Source organism: Rhamphochromis longiceps, linkage group LG5 (genome assembly GCF_057381845.1).
Source record: "Rhamphochromis longiceps isolate RC_006_pf linkage group LG5, R_longiceps_female_GT1.1, whole genome shotgun sequence".
NCBI classification, from domain to species: Eukaryota; Metazoa; Chordata; class Actinopteri; order Cichliformes; family Cichlidae; genus Rhamphochromis; species Rhamphochromis longiceps.
Window position 1 is genome coordinate 25958057 of NC_140561.1, and position 26714 is coordinate 25984770.

The 26714-nt window shown below is 39.6% G+C and overlaps 4 protein-coding genes across 6 annotated transcripts; 2 read left to right on the top strand and 2 right to left on the bottom strand.

Annotated features, from left to right (window-relative positions):
• Window positions 1–549: 549 nt before the first annotated feature.
• Window positions 550–1722, top strand: LOC146670145 (heat shock protein beta-7-like). The gene is made up of 3 exons (XM_085407962.1): window positions 550–910; window positions 1086–1219; window positions 1555–1722. The coding sequence occupies exons 1-3, from the start codon at window positions 832–834 to the stop codon at window positions 1687–1689; spliced, it is 348 nt and encodes a 115-aa protein (XP_085264088.1). The 5' UTR covers window positions 550–831; the 3' UTR covers window positions 1690–1722.
• Window positions 1723–2122: 400 nt separating this feature from the next.
• Window positions 2123–5370, top strand: cplane2 (ciliogenesis and planar polarity effector 2). Its single transcript, XM_085406921.1, has 5 exons — window positions 2123–2460; window positions 3549–3701; window positions 3860–3984; window positions 4081–4220; window positions 4421–5370. The coding sequence occupies exons 1-5, from the start codon at window positions 2349–2351 to the stop codon at window positions 4638–4640; spliced, it is 750 nt and encodes a 249-aa protein (XP_085263047.1). The 5' UTR covers window positions 2123–2348; the 3' UTR covers window positions 4641–5370.
• A 170-nt stretch (window positions 5371–5540) lies between these two features.
• On the bottom strand, window positions 5541–12155 carry LOC146670147 (rho guanine nucleotide exchange factor 19). Its single transcript, XM_085406920.1, has 12 exons — window positions 10737–12155; window positions 10284–10454; window positions 10140–10204; window positions 9764–10038; window positions 8252–8412; window positions 8011–8163; window positions 7799–7928; window positions 7646–7720; window positions 7313–7405; window positions 7077–7225; window positions 6768–6932; window positions 5541–6684 (listed from the first exon to the last, which is right to left on the bottom strand). The coding sequence occupies exons 1-12, from the start codon at window positions 10865–10867 to the stop codon at window positions 6639–6641; spliced, it is 1614 nt and encodes a 537-aa protein (XP_085263046.1). The 5' UTR covers window positions 10868–12155; the 3' UTR covers window positions 5541–6638.
• A 151-nt stretch (window positions 12156–12306) lies between these two features.
• Window positions 12307–21877, bottom strand: ddi2 (DNA-damage inducible protein 2). 3 transcript variants are annotated; one of them, XM_085406918.1, is made up of 10 exons: window positions 21588–21877; window positions 21261–21432; window positions 18909–19038; window positions 18480–18746; window positions 18268–18394; window positions 17980–18107; window positions 17208–17336; window positions 16934–17037; window positions 16536–16728; window positions 12307–14160 (listed from the first exon to the last, which is right to left on the bottom strand). In XM_085406918.1, exons 2-10 carry the CDS (start codon window positions 21396–21398, stop codon window positions 12653–12655), a joined length of 2724 nt encoding a protein of 907 aa, XP_085263044.1. In that variant the 5' UTR covers window positions 21399–21432; window positions 21588–21877; the 3' UTR covers window positions 12307–12652. The 3 variants fall into 3 exon arrangements, with proteins under 3 accessions (XP_085263044.1, XP_085263043.1, XP_085263045.1); XM_085406917.1 differs by having other exon boundaries at window positions 21261–21877; XM_085406919.1 differs by lacking the exons at window positions 17208–17336; window positions 17980–18107; window positions 18268–18394; ... (2 more) ...; window positions 21261–21432; window positions 21588–21877 and adding an exon at window positions 14502–14550.
• Window positions 21878–26714: the final 4837 nt, after the last annotated feature.

The following is a 26714-nucleotide window of genomic DNA, read 5'->3' on the forward strand; positions in this document are numbered from 1 at the left end:
CAGAGCAGTGCACAGGCACACATATTCAGACCAGGCTCTTAGGCCTATCTAAAGGCCTAAGGCTCAGTGGCCTTACTTACTTTAGCAAATGCACATGCCCCTCTAAAAGGCTTTACACAGGGTAACATCCCAACATGGACCCAACATGATATGAACCCATAAATTAGTTGATGATCAAACCAGCTTTTATCAGTGTGTTTTGCTTTTCATTCGCCGGTACAGCCTCACAGAGCTTGTTTTGCCGTGTTTGTCATGCAGATGGAATTGATAAGGCTTCGTTACTTTGGCAAGGTGGGCCAAAATGTCACACTTACTCATGAGTGTGCTCCTTCATACCCACAGCTGTGATTAATCACCCCTCTGCTCAGTTTAACTGGAAACTCATTGACACTGGGTCTTTTGTGTCAAATCCCCCTTACACATCCTTAAAATGAGCACAGTTAAATTATAAATTATGAAAGATAACGTGACCTTTGTGGCTTAAAGTTAAGACTGGCAGCTCACACAATGATAATTATTATAATTATAGTATATTGCTTCACACAGAAACATCTCCGCACCCCTTTCTCACACATAGACACAAAGACTCACATGGACCCCAGTCATGGGTGCGGCTAAAAATGTCAGACCCCCTTGACAACAGTTCAACAACAGTTCAACAACAGTTCTGACACATTAAATATCTACAATCAGTGTCATGTTCCAGTCCAGCTGGATCATTAAGGGACCAAGCCACAGCCACACCCGGTGGTACACACAATTTCCCAGTAGCCTATAAAAGACTCAGTGCATGATGGTAAAGGTTTTAAGACAGACAAAGGAGAATTTACTATGGAGAAAAATGGGAGAAATTTATCTGAGGATTCAGGATTGCTAAATCAGCACAGCACCAGAGAACACAAATTTACAGGTCAGCTGGACAAAAACAGACACAGATATACTTTAATATATATATATATATATATATATATATATATATATAGCACTGCAGGGAACATATTAGCTAAAGAAAAAACTAAATCAATATGTATCAAAATTTTGTGGATTTTATTTTAAAATCTCTATTATATAAATGACTATTTCAGATCATTTACAGCCTACAGGAAAGGTGCAGATCACTGGAGACATTTTTCAGTTCACTCTTGATGTGAGTGAATTTTCTCCAGAGGATGTCATCATTACATCCTCCAACAACCTAATAGAGGTGCATGCAGAGAAGGTGAGCCCTGCAGTCAGGCTGGTGTAAAATCAGATGTTATCTGTGACAGTAACTTAACTGATGGCCTGAGTTATATTATTAAGATATATTATTAATTTATTTAAATGAAATTAAAGCAATGCATTGGCTTTAGTTGTTTGATTGTGTGTTAAATTTTAGAACTATTTGTCTTCTTTTGTTGTGAAACAATACACTTTTGATTCAGGACCTGAAATTTGGATTTATATCTTTTGCTGTCTCTATGGTGTTTTCTTTGAATTTGATGGCTTGATGGTTTCATTGATGGTTTAACTTTCTGCTTTGTTCTGTTCTCATAACCTGTTTTTGCCGTGCAGCTGGGTGAAGATGGAACAGTCACAAATACTTTTTCCCACCAGTGCAAACTGCCATCTGATGTGGACCCCATATCTTTGAGCATGTCCATGGCGAGCGGTGGGCTCCTGACTGTCAGGGCTCACAGAGTGTGTTAGTGTATAATTTCTGTGCATTTCAATTAAAACACATCAAGCCTCATTTTATTTGAACTGTCTTCTTTGCTCCGTTGTATTTTGCCTGCTGTAACCTCAACATTAAGTGACTTACAAATAGAGTTCGATGGAGTTTAGCGACCTCAAGTGTCCGGGGGAAGGACTGGGGGAAAGTTTTTTTTAGAATGTAACATTTATTTTCAAATGGGAAGGAAATATACTGAAACATATAGTTGTTGAAATAAATGCAAATAAGAGTAAGTAACCTTTATCATATTAAAAAATATCAACTGTAAAATATCCAACAAAAAACTACGTTGAATTATTTCATCTACAACGGAATAAAGCAAATAAAAGTAGTAAAGAGTATTTACGGGTAAACCTGAAGGCAACACCACAATTTGAGGGAAGTGACGACATAGGTTGTCAAGGGACGCTTTAGTTTACGGAAGTTTTTACATTTTGCGGACAGCGGTTGTTATAATTTATATTTAGGGGTTTTTGTGATTGATGTGGATGCTTTAAATGTTTTATTACTGCAGTTCAAGTCTGTAACAAGACAACGTTTAAAAAAATATCCTCTGGCCCAGACGGGAACCGACTTTTGGCCTTTTTAAGCGACAAACCCGAGCTCTGTGTGATGCTGTAGCTTTGTAACCGACATGGCAAAGGTTCCTCCCCCAGGATCAGTCGTAGTCGCAGACTGGCATCGATATAAAGACAGTAAAGAGTATTTCAGCAAAATCCTCCACAAGAAGAGACGGAGAAACTTTGGTAATGTCAGCTAAATAGATATGTTTCCAAATTACAACAGTTTTGTCTTTTTTTCTCCCCCAGGGGACCTTACGCACTCATATGTAAAGAAAAAAAAGTATAAGTATTCAGAAATACCGCAAATTCTTCTTGCAGCTGATTTATTGCGACTGAGACTACTTGAAGTGCAGCCACTCATCAGACAAATGCAAAAACGTTTGTAGGCAGTATCTGTGTTTCACTGGAAATCAGCTATAAAAGTAGCTAGCGAATAAATGTGCATTTATTTCAAACCTCAACATAAGGGTTTTTATGAAGTACAAACTCCCCATTTGTTGTTGTTTGTGGAGGATAAAAACCCAGAATAATTTATAAATAGATTAAAGCAACCCACGAGGCTGTAAAATATTGGATTAAAACATATTGGGGACTATATTTTTAGCTGCACCATTTCTCGGTGAACAATCAGCTGCGGCAAATTGGCGGTTTTATTCATACATTGCTAAGTAGGCACCAGTGTGACAGAGTGAAATATGAACCATGGACAGTATGGGTACCTATGAGGACAGAGACAGCCACAAGCCTTAAGGTGGGACTGGGATCACATCAGGGAAAGTCTCTGGGCCCCTTCCTGTTTGCAGTTGTGATGGACAGACGGAGTCTCTGTGGATTATGATGTTTGCAGATTACAAGATACACTTGGGGTGTGCTGAGAAGACATGGCAGCATTTTAAATCATGGATTTATGACACGCAAGGAGATAAACAGGGGAGAGAATGATGCCATAGTGGCATTTTTAGTTTAGTTTACTAAGATCTCCATTAGCTGCAGCATTGCTATTCTTCCTGGGGTCACTTGTGATAGAAATGCCAAAATCTGGCCACACGTAGCACAAGTAGTCGGGGACATGCTCCACCCTTTGGTTTGGTTTGAAAGTTCTTCTTGATGTCCAGAGATGACCAAAAGTGCTGGACTTTCCTCCACGGTCACTCACTGGATGTTAATGGGGTGCTTTTAAAGACAAATTCTATTAACCCTATATCATATTCTATTATCCTGACTCAGGTGTGCAATTTCTTTCAGTGGTCCTTTTAAAATGTGTTTTTCAGGCCTTTTGGAGTCTCCAGTGATGCCTCCACATGTAGCTGTGGACACAGTTCATTATAAGATCTTCATCTCTGGTAAGAGCGGAGTTGGGAAAACTGCTATTGCTGCACGTCTTGCAGGCATGAATATTCCCAGCATGCACCATGAAACCACAGGTAAGCCATTCAAACTGCTGGTGTAAAAACACAGATTTTTAGCTAGATTACGTAGAACTAAGTGTGAGCCTTTTTAAAAAAAAGTAGTTTACAAAGTTTCAAAAAGTTAAGAGGCTGACAATGTCACTAATATTCTTTGTCATCTTTTGTTGCTTAAGGCATTGAGACAACAGTGGTGTATTGGCCAGTGAAGCTAAAAGAAAGCAGCAGAGTGCTTTTCTTCCGTTTTCAGCTGTGGGACTGTGGAGAGAACGCCTTACGCAGATTTGACCATTTGCTTCCAGTATGAATGAGATAAAGCAAAGACTAAAACAATTATTCTAGATGTGGAAAACAAACAGATTTCTGTGTTTTGTCTGATCTCCTTTCTCTCTTCCAGTCCTGCAAGGAGCAAGTGGATGCGGTCCTCTTACTATTCTCCTTCACAGACAGGACATCATTTGATGATCTGCCAAATCAGCTCGCCAAATGGTCCGAGCCATCTGTCAGGCGTGTTGTGAAAATTGTGGTTGGCACCAAGTATCCTTTTATCTTCCTTACAAATAGTTGGAAATGCCAATCAGAAGTAATCATCCACTTTTCTATGGGATCATCTGTGGTTCTACAAGACCAGGAGGCACAACTTTGAAGTGCCAAAACCCCCCCAAAAAAACTAAGATGAGTCTGTGGCACAAACACACTCTTTACATAAACATATCCTTAATTAATGTTTCCTTCAGATTCGACCTTTTCATGCACTGTGATGTGGCAGAGAGAGATATAAGGGACTTCCAGGAGACATGGGGTATCCCGGTACTGCGTACAGGCGGGGAGGTCACAGACGGGCTGGGCGACGTAGCCTCGCTCCTCAACTGCCTTGCAGAAAACCTGTGGCATCAGGACTGCGTTACAGCTGGCTCAGCCAGCCACCATTCACAGGAGACAGTGACTCTGCTTTAAAAATGAACGTTGTTTTAAACAGCCTGGACTGAACCAGAGATGAGGGTGCTCACCTCTGAATGGGGCTCATGTTGAGATGATGATACTACATTACTTGGCTCCAAATTATGTATTCTAAACCCCCCCCCCCCAAAAAAAACCCAGTAATACTTAATAAAAAAATAAAGTCCAATACTAAAAAAAACTGAAAAGAAAGTTTTGGATTATTAATATCACCTCAAAACATCTTTTGGTGACAGGATATACAGGGAGTGCAGAATTATTAGGCAAATGAGTATTTTGTCCACATCATCCTCTTCATGCATGTTGTCTTACTCCAAGCTGTATAGGCTCGAAAGCCTACTACCAATTAAACATATTAGGTGATGTGCATCTCTGTAATGAGAAGGGGTGTGGTCTAATGACATCAACACCCTATATCAGGTGTGCATAATTATTAGGCAACGTCCTTTCCTTTGGCAAAATGGGTCAAAAGAAGGACTTGACAGGCTCAGAAAAGTCAAAAATAGTGAGATATCTTGCAGAGGGATGCAGCAGTCTCAAAATTGCAAAGCTTCTGAAGCGTGATCATCGAACAATCAAGCGTTTCATTCAAAATAGTCAACAGAGTCGCAAGAAGCGTGTGGAAAAACCAAGGCGCAAAATAACTGCCCATGAACTGAGAAAAGTCAAGCGTGCAGCTGCCAAGATGCCACTTGCCACCAGTTTGGCCATATTTCAGAGCTGCAACATCACTGGAGTGCCCAAAAGCACAAGGTGTGCAATACTCAGAGACATGGCCAAGGTAAGAAAGGCTGAAAGACGACCACCACTGAACAAGAGACACAAGCTGAAACGTCAAGACTGGGCCAAGAAATATCTCAAGACTGGTTTTTCTAAGGTTTTATGGACTGATGAAATGAGAGTGAGTCTTGATGGGCCAGATGGATGGGCCCGTGGCTGGATTGGTAAAGGGCAGAGAGCTCCAGTCTGACTCAGACGCCAGCAAGGTGGAGGTGGAGTACTGGTTTGGGCTGGTATCATCAAAGATGAGCTTGTGGGGCCTTTTCGGGTTGAGGATGGAGTCAAGCTCAACTCCCAGTCCTACTGCCAGTTTCTGGAAGACACCTTCAAGCAGTGGTACAGGAAGAAGTCTGCATCCTTCAAGAAAAACATGATTTTCATGCAGGACAATGCTCCATCACACGCGTCCAAGTACTCCACAGCGTGGCTGGCAAGAAAGGGTATAAAAGAAGAAAAACTAATGACATGGCCACCTTGTTCACCTGATCTGAACCCCATTGAGAACCTGTGGTCCATCATCAAATGTGAGATCTGATTTGTTTTTGTTTTTGAATGTCAGAAATGTATATTTGTGAATGTGGAGATGTTATATTGGTTTCACTGGTAAAAATAAATAATTGAAATGGGTATATATTTGTTTTTTGTTAAGTTGCCTAATAATTATGCACAGTAATAGTCACCTGCACACACAGATATCCCCCTAAAATAGCTAAAACTAAAAACTACTTCCAAAAACATTCAGCTTTGATATTAATGAGTTTTTTGGGTTCATTGAGAACATGGTTGTTGTTCAATAATAACATTATTCCTCAAAAATACAACTTGCCTAATAATTCTGCACTCCCTGTAAAATGCCACTATGGCATGGTGAGCATATTAAATATTTTGTCCGATTGTCATGTTATACACTTGTACTCCGGAAAGTGAATTAGAAATCATTTTATTATCAATTAAAGTAAACTGTACACTACTTAAAAATTAATTGGTATTTTAAAGTCAGTCAGAAACAACAAAAAACGTCTGTAGCGATGATCTAGCTCATCGTGAGGTTAGTGGACGTTTGAACAAAGCGCACCGAGTGCATCTTCACCAAGAACAGTGCAAAGCGTAGACTGAACCACTGATGAATCTTAAAAAGTGAACAAGTTAACATTGTTTCAGTTGTTAGTTACATGGAGCCAAGTTTCGTCTTTAAAGTTTAAAGCTGTTAAAAGGTCAGTGTCTCGATGACAGCGCCTTCATCCATGCCTCTTTCTCCGACCTGTAATTTAAAAGAAAGCCATCAGATGGTGAGGGGGACTCCAACAGTGGATGTAAGGACTTACAGATTTTATTAACTCTTGCCTTGTGTCTGTAGCAATTATCATTGCAGTCGGATGTCCTGTTTGAGTTTTAGAGAGATGTAGCAGGAAGGAGTATGAGGGCAGACCCAGGACTTCAGTCTTCACAGGCTGAACGCTCACGTGTTCTGGGAATTGAGCATGGTCCATTACTTTAAAGCGCTCATCTCTGAAAGGGATGAGGGGGGGAAAAAGTAAGATTAGAAGCACATTTACAATGTGGATCATAAAGATCCTATTTTTTGTTGACTTGCAGCAGCTTGGACTGTACAGAGACTAAAAAGTTTGATTGCTAGGATTGCTAGTCAAATACTTTTTCATAGAGACGATCAAAAGGTCATTGAAGAGGTGGAGGTAGACGCCAACGAATGACATTCTTAAGTTATAAGCGCTCTCCTTGGTCAGCTGTTTCAGGGCTCCGTGGTGCACCAGGAAACGCTTGCTTGTGACCATGGGAACTGACTGGATGGATGAAGAAGACGCACTCTGTTACTGCTGCAGGTTAAAGAAGACCACTTTGTAGTCTATTAAAAACATTTGTGTCATCACCTTAACTTTTCCGAAATCCAGCAGCATTTCGAGGCAGACCAGCTCCTCAATCTGTTTCATTTTTCGGACCCCCTTGTCACACTCTGTCACTATCTGGGGTCAGAGTAGTGCAGTTGTAGAAGAATTAGGCAGATTTTTCACTTAAATAAAAAAAAAGCTGTCAATACTGAAGTGCAGAAATTCTGTTGCAAGTAAAAATTGCATTCAGATTGGCAAGCATAACATTTTTATTTATTTTTTAAACAAGATCAAGTATAAAGTAGCAGAAAATGGAAAGTGAATCTTTTTCTCTCGCCTGTCTTGGCATGAGTGTACAGATCTGAAAAGCATTACCTCATGAATGGCGTCTATTGCTTTTTTAAGGTTTGAAACTGAGTCAGAGTCCGGCTCAGACAGTTTCAGGATGCTCTGAAATGAAAGAAAACAGAAACCTTAGCTAATGGAGCAAAAATCTGTTTAACAGTTCAAATCTCATCAGACGTTTACCTCCAGCAGAAGCTTGATGCGAGTAATTCTCTGGAAGGGAAGGACGAGGAAGGACTTGAGGGTCTTTCTTTGACACACCGGGTCACTCTCGAGTTTCTTCAGGGTATACAGAAAAATTCTGTTGTGCTGCCTTGAAAAGGGAACATTTAACAGAGTTTGCATCGCAAGGTGTTGAGAATGTATTTGTATTCTGAAATACAGAGTACACTTACAGCTTTTCGTTGATAAGGGCTTCTTGGTACATCATATTCGTCACATACGGCACATAGAGAGTCTGGAAATGTTTGCAGTGCTGGAGGACGACGTCGCCAACCTGAGGGATCAACACGTTCTCTCCCAGTCGGCTTTCCAAATCCGTAAGAAACCTAAAAAGACACCAGGAGCCCAACTAAGTTAAAACATCAGGACAACCTGCCCATATATACAACAAGGTGCTACGTGTGGAGCTCTCACTTTTCACTGGCCACCATCACGTGTTGAATTTTGGAAAACAAAATGTGATGTTCTGTTTGAGACAGAGTCTGCTTGAGTTCCTGCGACTTATAAAAGTGATTTACGGCCACGCCGAGGCTCCTTAGGTAAGATGCTTCTGAGCCGATGAGCTCGAACATGGTCTTTAGAGGAAGAAAAGGAGGAGGTGGGGGGTTATTGGCAATCAAACAAAATTTAGACTGCTTTATCTCCAACGAAGGTAATAGTGTTTCAAAATACCAACCATGTCAACAAATTCCATAAAAACCTGGAAGAGCAGCTCCTGTTGCCATACAATTAAATCCTGATGTCAGCACAATATTTTTTAAGCACTCAAATGAACTGAAAGGAATTACCTAAAAATCCAAAATATACCTATAAAAGGACTTCTTTTTGCAGTTCCCCTTATTTTAATTTCCTGGTAATAGTTCTTAACCATTGCTGTGGATTAATTGAGCTCACTCTGGTTTTCCAGTTTGAGCGGCCTGTTTAAGGTCACTGCAAAGCATCTCAATCTGATTTAAACCCAGACTTTGACTACGCCGATTCAAACCTTTATTTGATGCTTCTTTCTTTCTGGACATGAACTGATGGCTGGACATTCTCATTCAGGATTTTCTGGAAGTCTTTAGAATTCATGAAGATTTTGGAATTATTCCAGAAGATACCTGAATTAAAAAGTTCAGTTCAGGATCAAAATGTTTTTGGCAAATGTGAGATGAGCCTTTGTGTTTTCTTGGGGGTCCGCAGTGTTTTTGTTTTGCCTTGGAATTCTTTCATGGATGTCATTTTTGCCCAGTCTTTCTTAATGCTGAATCATGAACACTGACCTTTAAGGAGACAATTGAAACCTGCAGTTCTTTAGATGTTATGGGTTCTTTTGTGGCCTCTTAGAGGAGTTGAAGCGCTCGGAGTAATTTTGGAAGGTTGACCACTTCTGGTAGGTTCACCACTGCTCCAAGTTTTTACCATATATGGATATTGGCTCACTCTGTGATTTGCTGGAGTCCCAAAGCCCTTAGAAGTGGCTTTGTAATCCATTCCAGATGTCGGTTTTTTTAGTTTGTGGCCTGACATGCTGCTTTTTGACATCTTTCATCTTATTTCACTATAAATCAGTTTTTAAGTAATTTCTTGATTCATCAGGTCTGGCAGTGATAGACTCTAAGATGTGGCTAGTGAAACTGAATTAAGGTTTCCACAAAAAAGGGTGGTGAACACAATTCACGATTTCCCAAATGGAATTACTTAATTACTTTTTTACAGGACTCTACATTTGCAGTCAAACATACGCTATACAGGTAAAGACTGAAATGTTGCGATCGAACAAACTTGATGCAGGCATATTTAACTTCATTAAAGATCCTAAGAGCAATATGAACACTTGTGCTCTGCTTCATGAGTGTGATTATAAAGTGCCTTCCAGTTTAGTTAAATTGCATGCATCATCTCTAATACATGAAACAGCTTTTTGTTTTTTACATTTTTGCACACCTCTTGAAGGCGAATCTCTCTGGCTGTCAAGCTGCTGAGTAGACCAGATGCCTTCACCTCATCCAGGTCTTGCCAGAGTGTACTTGGAGTCACCCTAATAGGCTGAGATCGAGGAGTTGCATGACGAGCGCTTCGCTGAGGGCTTTCAGCACGAGTCATCGGTGTCTGCAGGCTTTGCAGATACTTGGGAGTTATCAGTTCAGACAACAGACCGTCTTTGAGTCTGTGGAGATCATCTTTCATTGTCTGCAGACAGTAATCCTGATACAGTGGGACTGCAGAGCAGAATGAGAAAGACAAAAACAGCTTTACAAAAATTACGCTTTAAAATTTAAATGTGATGATGATGATACCTTAAGAAGAAGGTTAAACTTACAAATATGAATGTACTTCGACTGGAATCGTTCACTCTGCAATTCCTCCCCAATCACATTCTCTTCTCTGGATTTATTAAGAAGGCCACATGCAGTTAGCTATAAAATATTTTTGCCAAAGTTAAGAGATCCCCACCTCATCTTACCCTTCTTTGCTTTTATCCGGATCACATTGTGCGGACGAGCTTGAGTTATCTTCCTGAAGTCCAGGTGGCAAGAAGATTTTCAATTTGTGCGCTGCCAAATGATTTTTTTTCAAATCCCATGTGCGCCTTAAAGCCACCAATCTGAGAGCTGGAGATATGTCTAAGGGAAAACTGTGACAGGATAAAAGATTTTATAGTTCTGGATAAAAAGGCTCACCTGTTTTGTACTCATTTTAGATTAAAGAAAATCTCATATGTGGGGCCAGTTCCCCCATTGCATCAATTTGACTTAAAATGATGAAAACTTTAAAAATTTGAACAGGAAACTCATGACTCAATACTTCACTACATTTGCATTTACTGCATTTGAAATTGAGATGCATTTAGTCATAATGAAGCAGTTTATAAGTTTTTTAAAAACCATTGGCATCTTTCAGGGGCTGAGGTCCTTACCTGCAATTCTCAGGCTTGTTTAAAGACCCGCTGCCTCTATCAAGGCCTCCAGTGTGCTCTGCCCTGCTGTTTTCCAGAGAAAAGCCCTGACAGAGCATCTCTCTCCCCTCTGTGGTTGGTGACTGAGACATTAATTACTCAGTAGATGACTTCTAAACTAGTGTATGTTTGTAATGGTTTTTCTCACTGTGGGTGTCAGCTGTAGTCTGGAACTGATCTTTTACTATACCCTTTCCAAAGTGGATTTGGGTGGATCCTTCCTGTGTCCCACAGCCAATCAGACTACACAGTTTGAGTTACCTGCAGTCTGAGCGTTTAGCAGCAATCAAAAAACAAACTAGAAGCAGGTGTGTTTCTTTACATGCTCCTTCAGGGTTTTACAACTATGGAGGCTTGTTTCTGCCACAATTAAAAACAAAACAAAACAAAACAAAAAAACAACACAGCTGTAAGTCAAAGTTTGAGGTTATTATCTCAAAATTTTAATGTAACTCAAAGTGTCACATTATTTTCTTAGAAGTCTGAGTTAGCAGGTTAAACTTATGGATGTCAAAAGATCTTTTTTTTTTTTTTTTTTTTTTCCCCCAGTGGTGCCACCAAGCTTCCATACACAAGAGCAGTGGGCTATTTTTTTCACCTTTTAGATTAGTCCAACTCATGGCAACATCATTATTTTGATACCACATATCCTTTAAGATGTCCTTTAAGATGTCCATTTAAAAAAAGGTTTTTTTAAGATTATGGAAAATACTTTTTAAAAGCAAGATATGAAAACTCTTACTTTCTATACTTGGCATGTGTTTGAAAAAAATGACTTAAAAACTCACACACGTCTTTACAAATACTAGTTTCATTTTATTTGCAATTTAAAATTCCATACAAGATAAAAGTAAATAATTCAATCTGCCTGAACATTGTGGATAATGTACATGACTCAAATAAAGCCATTAAAAGTCCCGATAGATGACATACTGATGAAACGTCTGACATTTTTTTATTTATTTTTTTAAAAACTGATTATAAAATAAAATATGGATGTTTGAACACATGATCACACACTACGAAGAACTTACACAAAATAAAAGACTTCCTGAATGGGAGCTACAAACAGAGTTGTAATCTAGACATGGCAAAGCGCTGAAAAAAGTGGATACATACAGTACAAGATACCTTCGGTAAATAACATACTGAATCAATCAATCCCATTTATGATCGTACTTCGGCGAACCCACTCGTTATTTTATAGTGATGATAACATTGACATGTTGGGTTTCCCTTGTCAATGGAAATTGTAAACTTGATCAAAAATGATCAACCCTCCTTAACTGCAAAAGTTCTTCCAACATTGGGTTGTTGCATTAGGTTTTATTCAAAAAAGGAAAAAAAATCATTAAAATATCCACATTTGTGCTGAACAATCTCAAGCTCACCAAACAAAAGTTACTGTGGTATGAGTAGCAGGTAATGCTACTCCACTCTGAGATTGTTTTGTTTTATTGACGATTAACAAATTAGACAAGAGTAGTTGTATGATATGTCAAAGAGGGGGAATTACAATAATGTTTAATGGTTCAGTAATCAATAACGGGCATTTAATAATATATCAATGCTGAACGATGAAATGAGAAGAAAATCATTCTATGTTACCAAATCTCTAAAAACCAATGAAGTGGGTGAGGACCCAAAACATCTGCATGCAAACACACCTCACATTTCTTTTTAGCCAGAAAAGTATCAGCAGTTGTCCTGTTTCTTCTCGGATAGTCTGTACGACAAACCAAGAGACAGCATTTCCCTGTTTCTTTTACGTGGTCCCTGCTAAAAATGGGGACTGAGACATCTGGATTGGTAACAAGTTTCCAAATAAGACAGATGCTAATTTGGGAGGCCAGGGACTCGCATGATTGGTTTTGAGTCTAGGTGGGCACAGTGATACTGCGGGCTAGAAGTGCCAGCAGAGCTAGCTCCACAACCCCATGGGCTTGTTCCAGTGCCTCTGCAGCCTCCCTGGCAGAAAAGCCTGCTGCCTGGATTCTCTGGATGTGCTCGGCTGGAAACTGTTCTATAAAGGGATGTAGAGGAGGGAGAGGAGAGGCTGGAGATGAAGGCTGGGGAGTCTGAGCCAGAGGAGGAACTGATGAGGACAAGTTGCTTGAAACTTCCTCTGGTGAGCCCGCTGCCATTGACATAGGGCTGAGGAAAGTGTGCTCAGTTTGGAGGCCTAGGTTGTCTGGGGTATTGGTGCCAGAGGCTTGTCCATCTGCGACCCCTCTCCCATGCTGCCCCTCAGGAGGCTCCCTGAACTCCAGATCCTCAGGGGGATCAAGTGGAACCTCTGGCTCAGACTGAGAAAAGCTGATGTTACTCGCCTCATCTTGCCCACATCTGTCTGCCCTCCTCTCCTCATAGCTATGTGGACACTCTAGTGGTCCTTGTCCAATCACAGCCTCTACTGTATCACCGCCCAGATGTTCATTCTGGCCAGAGTGGTGGGGCGCAAGACACTTAGATGGTTCCCCATCAGACACAGCAGCAGCATAGTTGGCTTTGGCATCGCTTGGTTCTGCACCGGGTGTAATGGCAGTAGAGGGGGTAAGCTGGGTATTTTCGGGGATTGAGGTGCACGGTTCGGGGGACATGTTGTCTGTGTCCTGCCTGAATGGATTTGAAGGAGAGCAGGAGGTGCTGCGATTTTGTGACTGAGCACAGTTGTTGGATACCAGCAGCTCATGAAGCTCCCTAAGGGCAGATGCCAATGAGGGGATGCTTTCAGAGCTGGAGCAGTGCTCTCCATCAGGCTGATCCCTCTCAGAGCACACCACATTGTCAGAAGCAGTGGGAGACTCCATTTCAATTGAGTCAGGTTCCCTGGGAGCACCTGGACCGACTTCCGTTGTAACAGCAGTATCACACTCTGTCACCTCCTGCTCCATGGGCTGAATGGGGGAAAGTTCCTCTGCATGGGGAAGCATGGAGCTGTTCTCCACCTCATCTGATTCAGCATCCCCCTTTATGGCTCCAGGCTGTAGTTCTCCCCCTGGATCCTGGGATACGTAGTTCATGTCTGCAGGAGGGGTACACGAACGCACAACATCTGTTGAGGGACTGCTTAGAGGGGGCACCACGGAGTTGCTATGGAGAGGCAAAGGGTCAGGGTGGATATGGTGAGGTATAGAAGCTCCATCCTCTGCTGGGGATGAAGGCTGAGGAAGCTCCTGGAAGCCAGGTTGATCCTGGCACTGCCCTGGTGCTAAGGACTGCTGCATGGCGGCAGGGGCAGACTGAGAGCGATCCAGGGTTGGGTTCTGGGGTTGATCAGAGGAGAGGCTTTGGGAAGGGGAGGTGGCTGACGACGTTTGGCCTAAGGTTTTGGGTAATGAAAATGGTTGGGGCTGCGGTGAGGTAGCTTGTCCATCTGCAGTGTCTATCACAAGAGAAAATATGCCTAGGAATTAAACTGTGAACTCCAGTGTGGGACAGTAACTATGTCAATTTAATAGCTTTAGATCCAAACACAAATACATATTCTCTTGCCCAAATTCTTCAATGCATTCTATACTAACATACTTTATTCATTAATATTAATTATAATGAATTTCCTATTCTAATTCAATCAAATATAAATAATCACAATAAAATGCATCAGTAAATAACAACAAAGGTACAACACTGATTACCTGACCCAGCAGCAAAATAACAGCAAAATAAAAGAAACAAATAGCAATGGACTTAGCACTGGCAATGGACTTGTGAATTTTGCAGTACCTGGTTGGTAGGGCCCTCTCCAGCTGTCTCCAAATGCATCAGTGCTGTCCTGCTCAGGGGTTAGGGCACACACCACACACATCATGCAAAGGGACGGAGAAAGTTAGCAGTCACACACAGGGCATGCACCAAACTATCGGCCTTTTCACACACACAGATGTGAAAAGTGTCATCCAAAAATAAATAAATAAATTAAAAAATTCTCGGGTCTAGGTCCTGACAAAGAGGTTGCAGTGTACATCCCCATCACTAAACGTCAGGGGAGCTCAATTCAAAGGGTTGTTCAGCAGTTAAAACTGTGGGCTGATTAAACTGTCTCTCCTGACTCGAGTCCATTAACAACCTCCAGTCATTGCTGGGCATCACTGGAAACAACAACAAAGACTTAATGGGGCTCTTGCACAAATAATAATGTGAGTATTAAAGGGAAACTGAAGAGTCCTGTATGGGTGGAAAAGCACCACTTTCCACTGACAGTGTATCTGTGTTGGTAACTTTTATAAAGTAGGAGTGAGCGATGTCAAAAAATGACATAATTCCAATAAATTAAACTCTTATATTTCAATATTTTCTTTAAAAAACCTGTTTATACATTAGAAAAGTTGCCGGACAAGAAATGTTGTCATGTAATAATCCACTAACTTAAAACACTCACAACACCCTAAAGGAGAAACTTCACTATAGTGATGCCAAAGTATTTATTTGGTGCTGGAATAGCTAATGATGAACAGTTTAACCCTTTATCACACAACTATCAGACATGTCGCCTGGACTACTGTGAAATCATAAAACAATTCTCATCTTTCAGGAACCATTTAAATTTTCTCTCTAGCTCAACACAGTTAAGGAGTTACCGTATTGTAATGTCTTCATCTAGATAGAGCCGATTTTTCTCTCTGTGTTCAGACAGACCTACCTTGTGAATGCTTTGTGCTACTGTGATACACCAAATCAATCTTTAAAGCTCATATTCTCTTCTTTCCAAAACCCTTTGAATTTTATGTCTAACTCAAACAGTAAGAGAATTATGGTAATTTAAAAGAATGCTTGTAAAACGAGTCTGTGGCTAGACCGACGGCAAAAATAAAACGTTTGAAGCATTAAAGTGGTTGAAAAACTCACACTGTCCACAAAGTGAGACGGCAGGGGACCGACAAGCCGCCATTAACCATAACTGATGTTTCCCATGCTAACATTTTGTCATAGTGAAGTTAAGTAACTGCACAAATACAATGGGAGCGATTGCTTTTATTATTAGTTTTGTCAACACTGCAGACATTTTAAGCATTTTTCTTATATATATATATATAAAATAGATTTTATTTCACAATTAGAGGACACTTTTTAAAACTTTTAGTTAGATACAGATGTTGTCGGAGATTTTAAACAATAACGAGACGATAAGGCAACATTTAATCCTGTTTATGAATCTATTATTTCCTGGTCTGCCATAGATTCTGGTTCATATAAATCCCCACCCACGTTTCTGTTGGCACAACATGTTTTTTTCCATTTGTCTGCGTAGGAGGTTTCAAGTTCTGCTCTCACACTCTTCAGATCCATCTGCACTCGAGTCTACATCATAATCAGACAAATTTTAGTTGTCCTATATGAACTCACTATAATGAAACAGTTTTGAGGAAGCACTTTCAGGGACATGATTCGCTAAAACCTAATCTGAAGAGGTACTTTTAGATCACAATACACCTGGTATGGACAGTAAGGATGGTGAACTTTATAAATGGTAAATATATGTATATATAGTTTAAATCATTTTGTTTCATTCATCAGTTTGTTTTGTTTTAAGCCTAAAAAGCTTATTTCTGTTTTAAATGTGCTCTCATTTGCCTGACTGTTGTCTTATACTAAGGTACATTTAACTTGCTGAGGTGATGACATGAAGTGATCATGTGACTGCATAAATGGAGTTGAGAGTAAGAAGCTTTAAGTGGCACATGCAAATGTAGTTCCAACTGAGCTGGAAAAAAGCTCAATGAGAAACAGCCTGAAGTGCACACATAAACGGCTTCTTACCGCTTTCCTGTATGGACCTCTGAAGCGCCTCTGCCAGTTCTCTGTCAGCCAGCTCCTCTGGGCGGGCATCTTCACGCCCCTCTGTGCCGTAGGCTAGTCGGGCACACTCTGGCAGCTCCGCCTCAGACAGAAAGCGAGTTTCTGTGCCTGTAGTGCCGATGAGGAGGACGCTCTTCTTCAAGTCGATCGAACACTGCAAGAAAAACAGAAATGTATAATCCTAAGCTTTTCTAAAGTTTCCAGTGTTAATGTTGTTGACTGATCATTTTTGTCAGCGATATTTCTTTTCTGACAAAAATAAGAAGATAACTAAATAAAAACCGGGGCATGAGAGCAAAAACTCCCATGCGCCCCGTTTCTCATGAAAACACCACTGCTCAGATAAAAGGAGCTCACACCTGGTGTCTCTTCAACATATCCAGGCCAAGCAGCATATCCATAGGCTGGTCTTCCAAAATGGAGAAAGAACAAGGAAGGAAGTCTCCCTCTATCTGGACCTGAGCTGGATTATGAGGAACAAAAAAAGGAAAAAAAAAGAATACACTGAAAATGTGATGCAGAGACTTAAATTTGGATTTACTAGAAGGCATAGCAAGATAGTTAGGCAAACATTTGTGACTGTTCTGCATAAAAAGTAAAATTGTTCATAGTAGAAACACTCTTGACACAAACCCAAATGAACTCTGCCAATGATCTTCTGGGTGCCCACTCCTTTGGCGATCCCAGCCCAGCGTCTGTCCACCAGTCGCATAATGTTGCAGCGCTCTGCGCATGCTTGGCTCATGATGGTCATCTGGGCTCCTAAAAGTGAAGGAAAAAAAATCAGTGAAAACTAAAACCAAAATGTGTTTAAAGATACCTCATATGTAAACCACAACTACACACCTGTATTTGTCAGCCCATATTGCATGGGTACAATCCTATTTTCCACACCTATAAAGACCTGAAAAGCTGCAATAACAGTCCTGTCTCCACCCGACAAGACTGCTACCCAGACTGGGTACACTTCTTTAATGATTGTGAGAAACAAACAGAATCCCACACACTCTGATAAGTATTAGGCTGGTATTTTGTTTGTTTTCATACAGTCCTGCCTCGAGCCTCCGCCTTTAAGTGGCACATCTCCCTCTGATGCCACAGACAGCAAGGTGTTTGGGGTATTAAAAAGCCTCACCCTCAGAGTATGGAGCAAGATTGACGACACTTTAAAACCAATAGGATATCATTAAGCTTGTTAAAGAATTTAAATTTTCTAACTGATGCCTGAAAAACCACCCCACAAAATAATGTGATTTATTCCTTTCAAAGAGAACAAATGTAAATCATTTGGCATTTTTTTTCACATTGGAGAAAAATAAAAACAAAAATCTTTTAATTTTTTTTTTTAATGTAATTTTATTGTGCAGCCCCACTACTGTTCGTATCAGGATTTAATGTTCATTACCTGAGTCAACAAAAGCTTTCACAGGGTGGCCATTGACTTTGCAGTTAATGTACAGCATAACCACCTGTCCAAAGCTTTCTGGGGCCTCCTCCATTGCTATGGTCATGTTTTCTTCCACATTGTGTTGCCTAAAATCAATTCAACAGTAAGTGTAAAAGAAAAATCACAAACAATTCATAAATAATAAACCAAAACACGCAAGTGGCAGATGAAAGTGAAGCTGTGCCTCATAGGATGAGGATTATTATGTGTTGTGAATGTCTCTAAGTGATTAACGTCTTTTCCTACCTGATGTCCTCTTCAATCTTTGCTTGGGCTTCCAAATCAAAAGGATCAGCGGTCAAAAGTCTGATTCTCTCCTGCTCCCTCTTGGCTCGATCCTGCTGTTGCTCCTGCAGCACTTTGGTGAAACGCTCTAAGGAAACACAATTATGCTAACATGGCCGACTCATTGTAAATTAAAAGACGACAAGCACACCCATTACTCTGTTTTAGTTCACCTAAGTCTCCGCTCAGCAGGGCCTCAGCGAGCGGCGGGTTTCTCTCCTTGAGGAGCGATAGCTCGTGTGGATTCGATAAAAGCATCTGCTGAAGTAAGGCGGGGTCGTCCAGCCCCTGAGGAGAGGACCCACGAAAGGCCATTGGCGTGGAAGGCTGTGCGGCACGCTGCGGTGGAGCCTGTTGCTGTGGTCGTACGGCACCACGTTGATTGGCTGAAGAAGAGGTGCCTGGGACTGTGATGGAACGAAAGTCAATACGGGGCAGACCTAAATAACAGAAAGGGTAGAAGATTAGCGTACTGCATAACGACATTATTATTATGTCACGTCTCTCGTAACTCATCCAACAACAATAAGATTCAGATTAAACATTTCCCTGATTAAAATACATACATAAACAACATGTTTATTAGTTTTCATGTGTATTACCTGGGAAGGCGGGCTGAGCCGCTGGTGGCCTTCTGTCAGCTTGCCGGAGAACCACCACGTCTCCATCCTTTACACCGTATGTCCCCAAGGCACGAGTGAGGTCTTTTAGGGGCTGTTCAACATATGTGATCTGTACAAAAATAAAAAACACTAAATAAGAAGAAATCAACATGCATAAGATTCACAAGTTTTTGCTCACATTTTATTTGACGCAGAAATGGGTGGACACTGGTCATACTTGAATAATGTGTAAAGATTTCTATTGATTCTTATCTGTTTCAATAGTTTATTTTTCTTTTCTTTTTGTTTGTTTGTTTTTTTTCCTAGTGCATGCCCATGCTACAGTATTGTTTGGCCTGTCCGTTCTGTTGATAAATTGATATACTCAATTAATTAAATAGCGGTGGCAGATGTTGTTTATAGTGTCAATATGGATCATTTGATCCCACTGTTACGTGGTTTCTTGGTGCGTATAATTACATTTTTGTGGATCTAAATTCGACTCTAGTGTTATGAAAATATAATATAAAAACTGGTAATTTTAGCACGTTGCTAGCTGGTTGCCACATGACGGCACCATAAAGCATGCGTAATTCAAATTTTGTAGATATAAATGAATGTTGTTGTTGTGAAATAAAATTGATAACAACACTTTTAAAAGGTGCATAAATGATTAACTTTTAGTTTATTTTAGCCCGTTGCTAGGCAACTTTATGATTTAAAAAAAAATGTCATAGATAAGAAACCTAAGATGGTCTAAGATGTACTTGTGTTCAAGCATTGGTTACTCAACTTATGATGGTCTAGGAGGAGTTTGCAGACAAACATACACTCACACTCACACACACACACACACACTTTTCTGTGTGATTTTAAGAAGGTCTGATTTTTTCTTTTCTTTTTGCTGCTTATCTTTTATCATTTATATAGTTCTAGTATAGTACTTCTTTCTACTTGACTGACAATGAGTTATCTTAGTACTGTTAACTGAATCTCAATTCATCAAATTAAAGCCATATTTCCCACGTGACCATCATAGGTTTGCATGACAAACTTTCAGGGGAAATACACACTTCTTAACAGGAATTACAAAAAATTTCTAGTACAATGTTTTTGACAAAATGGGGAAAAAAGTTTCAATGGATGAAGTTAGGAATTTTCTTCTATCATGGTAGTATGGCTCTATGAGTATAGCTCAAAACAAATGATGTATGTTTGAAGTCCCTAAAATATTTTGGAGAATGTCAAAACCACAATTTTGCAGGTACTGATATTTTATTTCCAACTCCTCATATAGAAATCACAAACCCTCCAAATCAGATAAATAGTCACAGATACTATTAGTATTACTACTTCCACTTTTATTTAGCCTGGAAATTCCACTGAAATCTAATCTCTTTTAGAATGGAAACCAGACCAAGACAGGGGTTGATTAAATTTTCAATACCAACCACTAAAGCTTAAATGTGAAAAACACATTTTCACCCAACTTCAGTGTGATATTCCCCAGACACCACAACATGTTTCTCTTATTTTCTCTTTGTATCCGATGAGCTAACACGGAATGACCCTCTACTCCTCATCCTCACTTTCTGTTTCCAGTTTACCCACAAACACTGTGCAGACCAAAGTGTGTAAACGAAATGCTATATTTTGAAGCCAGCAGAAGACACTGATTCAGGGCTAAAACAAACACTTATTTTCATTACTATAAATATTATTTCTTAAATGTTATATTATTTTTCACTTTGCATTTAATTGTTTGATCTACAGTCAAGTTTAGAGTCTATTTATTTTTCTTCCAATCTAACATAAACTACGGGTGCGTGTATTAAATGTGTTTAAAACTTTCTAAATCTGCCAGAATTAAAGGCTCTGGCGAGTAGTTTTACTTTTCGCTTTATTACTGTATACCACTGCTGCACTAACTTTATTATCCCCTTTATAGCGTGCTGAAACCCAAAGCTCGTCACGCAGTAAAACATTTGGTAGGTTATCACTTGTTTGGGGTTCTTCCTTCAGCCCAGATAACGTTAGCCTTATATCTCGAGCTACCAGGCGTACAAAACTCACTAACTAACCCTGAATTAAACTTCTCCAACCATTAATTACCCGGACAACTATTAGCTTCCTTAGTTTGCCAGTGTGCTCACTTTTTCTTAGGTTAAGGCTACACACACTTTAGACGTGGGATACATAATTCTGGAAACGTGTCTGTTGTGGATAACAACGCAGGTTTCGTAACACTTCGTCCATCAAAACAGCAAAAGTCCGATTCATCCTAGCAACCCAGCTAGCTAGCTTAGCTGCTAGCTACGTTAGCTCCGTTGCTACATGTAGCATGGGTCTTGCCTGGATTTCCCCTGCTGGGATTCCTGATTCCAGCTCACAAAGTGCTACGAAGTCTCTCAGTTCCAGCTCCGGGGACACATCGAGGGCGAAGGTGGTTTCTTGGCGATCCCTCGGCGCGCAGAAAACGGTCACCAGCATCGCTTTTTTGGGGCAGGATCTGTGGACAAGTCCGCTGCAATAGAATGCGTTTAGTGTGGTGTAGTTTTTCCACAGGGAACCCCAGTTAGTTTGTGGATTTCCCCCCTCTTAATTAAGCCGACTTTCTGTAGAAATTGCGTCAAAAGCGAAAGTAGTTACATGAAAAGAGAGTGACTGCTTTGCACTTACTGGTAAGAAGCCTGATGTCACAGTTTCTCTTTTAACAAGAGCCAAACAAGTATTGCATCTCATTCAACCCGTTTTCTGGCATGTCGCAATACAGAATTTGCGGTCGTGCGTACTTCTTCTTCTTCTTCTTCTGTCGTTTTAACGGCAGCTTGCATCCGCGGTCGTGAGTAGTCTCTGTATTTTTTTTAATGAACTTTATTGGACAATCAATGAGTATACAACACACAGACAGATAAAGTATACAGAAGAACAGAACATGAACACACAAAACCAGGGGTAAAAATGAATACACGCAAAAATTCACACACACACACACACACACACACACACACACACACACACACACACACACACACACACACACACACACACACACACACACACACACACACATATATTGTTTTGAGAGCCTTTTTGTTGGTGGTGTCTGATACTGATTGTATGTACAATTCTACATCCTTAAGAAAATGACCGAAATATGGTGTTTTACTAGTAAACTTGAGTCCCTGCATTACACTGTGTAATGCAGACACTAAGTATCCACGGCACTTTTATTTTAACTGTGTTGTTTATTTATTGTAAACTGCACTATTTTTTATTTTTAACAAATAAATAACACTTTAAATAACACAATATTTTACCCTGTGATGATGATGATAATAATAATAATAATTGTTATATTATTATTATTATTATTATTATTATTATAACAGTTTCCCATCTGACCTTCTTATTATCTTATTTTTTCTTATAATCTTCTTACTATTATTGTTGTCTTTAAGTTTGTGAGTATACGTATTGGAGCAGCAGCAGTCAAAAAGGCATATCAGAGACTCTAATTCCTGAGTTATGAGGAGAGCTGCTGCCATGTTTTTCCAGCAGCTTCATCAAAAGTGTGTGGTACGCCAGCAACTCAGATGCGAACAGGAAAGCCCTTTGGAGGATCATAAACTCTGCCCAGAAAACAAACAAACTAAAAAAACGTGCCTCTTTGGAAGAGCCTTTCAGCTCTCGCTGCCTCAGCAGAGCAGCCAGGATCATCTAGGACACTTCCCACCCACTAAGATGCTGTCATCAGGTCCACCTCATCATTAACAAAGAAAACAGCTTCAATGTTCCACATGTACAAATACACCCAAGTGCAGTTACTCAGCTGCTCTATTGTAATGTAGTGTATTATATTGTGTTTCTGTTACATTTTTTTAAATCAGTAATCTAATCTAATCTCAAGAATGAAAGTGTTTCTTTATTCATTTCATTCATTCACTTCTAAAGCTAGTATCTAAAGCTTCATCAGCAGTTCTGAAGTTTCACTGTTTTGAAAATAAAATGCAATATTATATATGTTAAATTTCTCATTCTTATAAGCTTACCTGTCTCTGACAATAAGACAGAAATAAAAGTGAATACTTATGACTAGAATTTGTCCTAAATTTGTTTACACAAACAATGTGCTTAAGGATATTTTAGGTCTACTATATGCAGGACACGACTTGTCCTTTATTTCTCTCTATTTTATTTTAAACCATCTGAATGTGCACAGGTCCTGTAGACATTTAAAAATGCTTTGTATACTTATCTTTCTCGACCAAAAAAGTATTTAGTATCAACTGGGGGGAAAAAATATGCCAATAAACAGTAAAAAATGTGTACGTGCACATGTAGAATATTATGTGGTTCTCATGGTTGATTTCTTATGTGAACCATATTTAATGGTTGTTTGAGGGTTACATGCAAAGTTGTAAAGAATTTAAGGTTAGTAAAACAGGAAGGAAATAGTTTCAAAACAGGTTAAACCAAAAGATACTAAAGAGAATTCATTTCTGGTACTGCATAAACTGTGAAAGGGAAAAATGCATTTAATTTATTTTAAATATGAATATGAATTAATAATGAGTAATAACCACTGAGTTTCAACACAGTTACTATAGAAGTACTGACAGGAGAAGCAGTGATATGAAACCGGTTATGAGGACTTGCTGTATGGTGGAAGAGTTTTGACTTTTTTTGGATGGAAAGGGAAAAAATGACTGGAGTAAAGTCGGAGTTGCCACGGTAACGCACAACATTAAATAAATCGCTTCTGTGGAGCGTGCTTTTTATCAAAAGTTCATGCCTTTACCGTGGTGTCAGTTTCCTACGGGTTTTTTTTTTCATTTTGAGTTTTTCTTCTTTGCACACCCACAGTACATAAAAGGCTTTTCTAACCACATCTATCCTGTATAATTCCAGGCAAATGTTGCCTCTATTGCAAGAAAAAAAGAAAAACCACTTGTTCTGCACATTCTGGTGCAGAGGCGTGATTTGCTTGGTGCAACCAAAGGTGTAGAAACTTATATGGGCTGGTTAGATGTGCAACAGCCAATGAAAAGGAGAAAAAGAAAATGGCTCTCATGGCTTTCATTGATATTATTATTTTAAATGTGCTCTGTTTTTGTTCAAAGGTACCACATAACCTATAATGTATGAGTGGATGTCCATTAATGCAATTGCTATGTGTTTTCAAAATGGCATATTTGAGCATAGTGATGAACGATTCTGATGTAACTTCAGGTTATCTGCTCTGTATAATGTACTGGGAACTTGCACCTTGTGGGGTGTTGTTCTATTTGATGTTTATCTAAGTCTCAGGTTCTCAGAAGCATAGCTTTTAAGTGGTACAAGGTAAGGATTTCACATCTAACTCTAATCTGACTTAGTGGTTGCCAAACCTTTTCTGGCATGTACAATTACGAAAGCTCACACCGCACATTGATTATCTTTGAATGTCCTTACTCTAACTATCCTGAAAGTCTAAAACAACTTTTTGTTCCCTCTGTTTCAAGTTACTCACTATGAAGCTCTGATCAGTTCCTCTTTAACGTCCCTTTGTATCTAAAGAAGTTGAAAAAGAATCTATTATGTTTCAGGCTTCTGCTGATTGGAAGGAGTCACCTATAAGCATCAGTTCCTCGTCATTTTTTCACTTCTTTAAACATGTTTGATTTGGTTGAAAGTTTATAACTCTTCACTAATTTTGAAGCCTGTGATTTTTATTTTTGATAACTGAAGCAGTTGTTACTGGAATCATGTATAGGGAGAGGTGCTGCTGTGATGTTTGCATAGTTTTGCAGGTTCTGAGAGGCATGCTCTCCATTTGACATAAGGCTACATGTGAACTGGTTGTGTTAATGTACGGCAAACCCCTTCCCCATCTCAGTGGTTTACAAACTTTTTTTTGCCATATACAACAGCAGAGGTTATAGACTAAGAAGCTATGATCAGTTCCTGTGATCAGTTACACTATGTCAGCTAAACAAAGCTTTCAGCAGTGATTAAAGTGCACAAATGAAAACAGAAGACTTTCAAACAAACGTTTTCATAGTGTAGATTAATAGTGTTGTTAATCGATTTTTTAATAGTTTTGTCACTGATGTGCAGAGAGGATAAAACAACACATGTACTGATTTTGATATGTTGGTGTCACAGTCACACCAACATGATGAATAAGTGTTTTCAGTTTACAACATTTACAGGCAATCTAGAGCTTTTTACTCATATGTATCTAGATTTTACTCACAGCATTCAAAGTTGGGAATTCTTGATTACTTAAAGACTAATGATAACCTTGTTTTATGTTTCGCTAGCTCATTAGTGATGATCTCTGTCTCTGGCTGCAGTGTTAGCTTTACGTTGTCATTTCTGAAAAATGCAACAAAAACTCTCTGTCTCTCTGTGTCTTCAGAAACAGCATATATCTTACACATGGTTCATCCTGTGAGTCAATTCAGTAGAAGGTGTGTTCAAGGGACACTTCATGACACAGTCCAGTGTACATATTCTCCCTTTGGCCTGCAACGTTGTTTATCTATCCAGGTTATTTCATCATTATTTACTCTGTTTGGGAGATTGAGGCTGCAGAACTGTTTACCTTGAAGTCAACAAAGGTACACAGCGTAGACAATGGAACGACTAACTGGCATTTACCTTATGGTATTCAACTGGAAACTTATCTCTTTCTAGAAGTCAGTAATCTGCAAACATGGCTGTGTGAGCGGTTTCTTATGGGAATCATTTCACAGTGCAGATGAAATTATTCATTGACCCATGTCAAGAGTTACAAGAGGCTGGTGTCGCAGACAGGATTTATGATCAGCGGTGTGCCCTCATTTATAATCTTACCTGTCTGAGTGCTTCCTAGAAAGAAAGTCATAGCAATATAAAACTGCTGACAAGGAGAATCTTTTTTTAATTTCTGAAAAAAGACATTGCTTTTTAAATTTAATTGAGGAGCTGTCATGACACACTAAGGTCAGATATGAAGTTCCACTGGGTTCAGTGCTCGAACCAATTCTTTTTACATTTTACGTGCTTCCCTCGGACAGTATCACTCAACATGCATTTTGATTGCTGTGCACATGATACCCAGCTCCATTTATCCATGCAGCCAGATAACACATAACAATTAGTCGAACTGCAGGAATGTCTTAAAGACATAAAGACCTGCATGACTTCTAATTTCCTTCTTCTAAATTCAGATAAAACTGACATAATTGTACTTGGCCCAAAAATCTCATAATATGACTGCTATTAGAATTTGGTGCTATATAAGTAAAACTGAATTGACTTTTTCAAATTTGTTTTTTGGCATTTTGAGTTCCTTAACACCTCTCTCTCTCTCTTTCTGTCTCTCTCTCTCACTCACTAGATGACTTAATATTGTTGCGAGAGAGCCACATATGTCTTTCCCTTCACTTGTAACCAAGAAAGGAAAGCGAAGGAGAAAGCTGGCAGAAGATCTCTGCTTTTTGTTGTTTTCTTCTCCATATGGAAAGGAATCTCTGATTTTATGTGTGTAGATAAACACATAAGTTCTTATTTTTTCATTGTATCTTTAATGTCTGTAAGCAAGATGGGCAGACTGTGATCATAAAGGGATAAGCAAGGTCAGCAACAAAGTTTAGGTAGGCTGCGGTGTTTAAAACATGCTCAGTAAGACAGGATGGATCCATGCTTTCATGTTCACGCCAAAGTCTGTATCAACCATCAGAATGTTGCAGCAGGAATCGAGACTCGTCCAGCAAGCAAGTTTTTCTAATGTGTTTCCAACCTTTTTTCCCCCAATTCTGGTGAGTCTGAACTGGAGCC

What these genes read in the sequence shown, in the direction of transcription:
- LOC146670145 (XM_085407962.1), top strand. Translation starts at nt 832, where the DNA reads ATGGAGAAAAATGGGAGAAATTTATCTGAGGATTCAGGATTGCTAAAT. An exon ending in CAGAGAACACAAATTTACAG is followed by an intron (nt 911 to 1,085) that starts GTCAGCTGGACA and finishes TGACTATTTCAG; the next exon opens with ATCATTTACAGCCTACAGGA. An exon ending in TAGAGGTGCATGCAGAGAAG is followed by an intron (nt 1,220 to 1,554) that starts GTGAGCCCTGCA and finishes TTTGCCGTGCAG; the next exon opens with CTGGGTGAAGATGGAACAGT.
- cplane2 (XM_085406921.1), top strand. Translation starts at nt 2,349, where the DNA reads ATGGCAAAGGTTCCTCCCCCAGGATCAGTCGTAGTCGCAGACTGGCAT. An exon ending in GAAGAGACGGAGAAACTTTG is followed by an intron (nt 2,461 to 3,548) that starts GTAATGTCAGCT and finishes TGTGTTTTTCAG; the next exon opens with GCCTTTTGGAGTCTCCAGTG. An exon ending in AAAATTGTGGTTGGCACCAA is followed by an intron (nt 4,221 to 4,420) that starts GTATCCTTTTAT and finishes TGTTTCCTTCAG; the next exon opens with ATTCGACCTTTTCATGCACT.
- LOC146670147 (XM_085406920.1), bottom strand. Translation starts at nt 10,867, where the DNA reads ATGTCTCAGTCACCAACCACAGAGGGGAGAGAGATGCTCTGTCAGGGC. An exon ending in GAGAGATTCGCCTTCAAGAG is followed by an intron (nt 8,413 to 9,763) that starts GTGTGCAAAAAT and finishes CTTCCTCTAAAG; the next exon opens with ACCATGTTCGAGCTCATCGG. An exon ending in GTGATGGTGGCCAGTGAAAA is followed by an intron (nt 8,164 to 8,251) that starts GTGAGAGCTCCA and finishes GTGTCTTTTTAG; the next exon opens with GTTTCTTACGGATTTGGAAA.
- ddi2 (XM_085406918.1), bottom strand. Translation starts at nt 21,398, where the DNA reads ATGCTGGTGACCGTTTTCTGCGCGCCGAGGGATCGCCAAGAAACCACC. An exon ending in GGCTCAGCCCGCCTTCCCAG is followed by an intron (nt 18,747 to 18,908) that starts GTAATACACATG and finishes TCTGTTATTTAG; the next exon opens with GTCTGCCCCGTATTGACTTT. An exon ending in AAGATTGAAGAGGACATCAG is followed by an intron (nt 18,108 to 18,267) that starts GTAGGAAAAGAC and finishes AATTGATTTTAG; the next exon opens with GCAACACAATGTGGAAGAAA.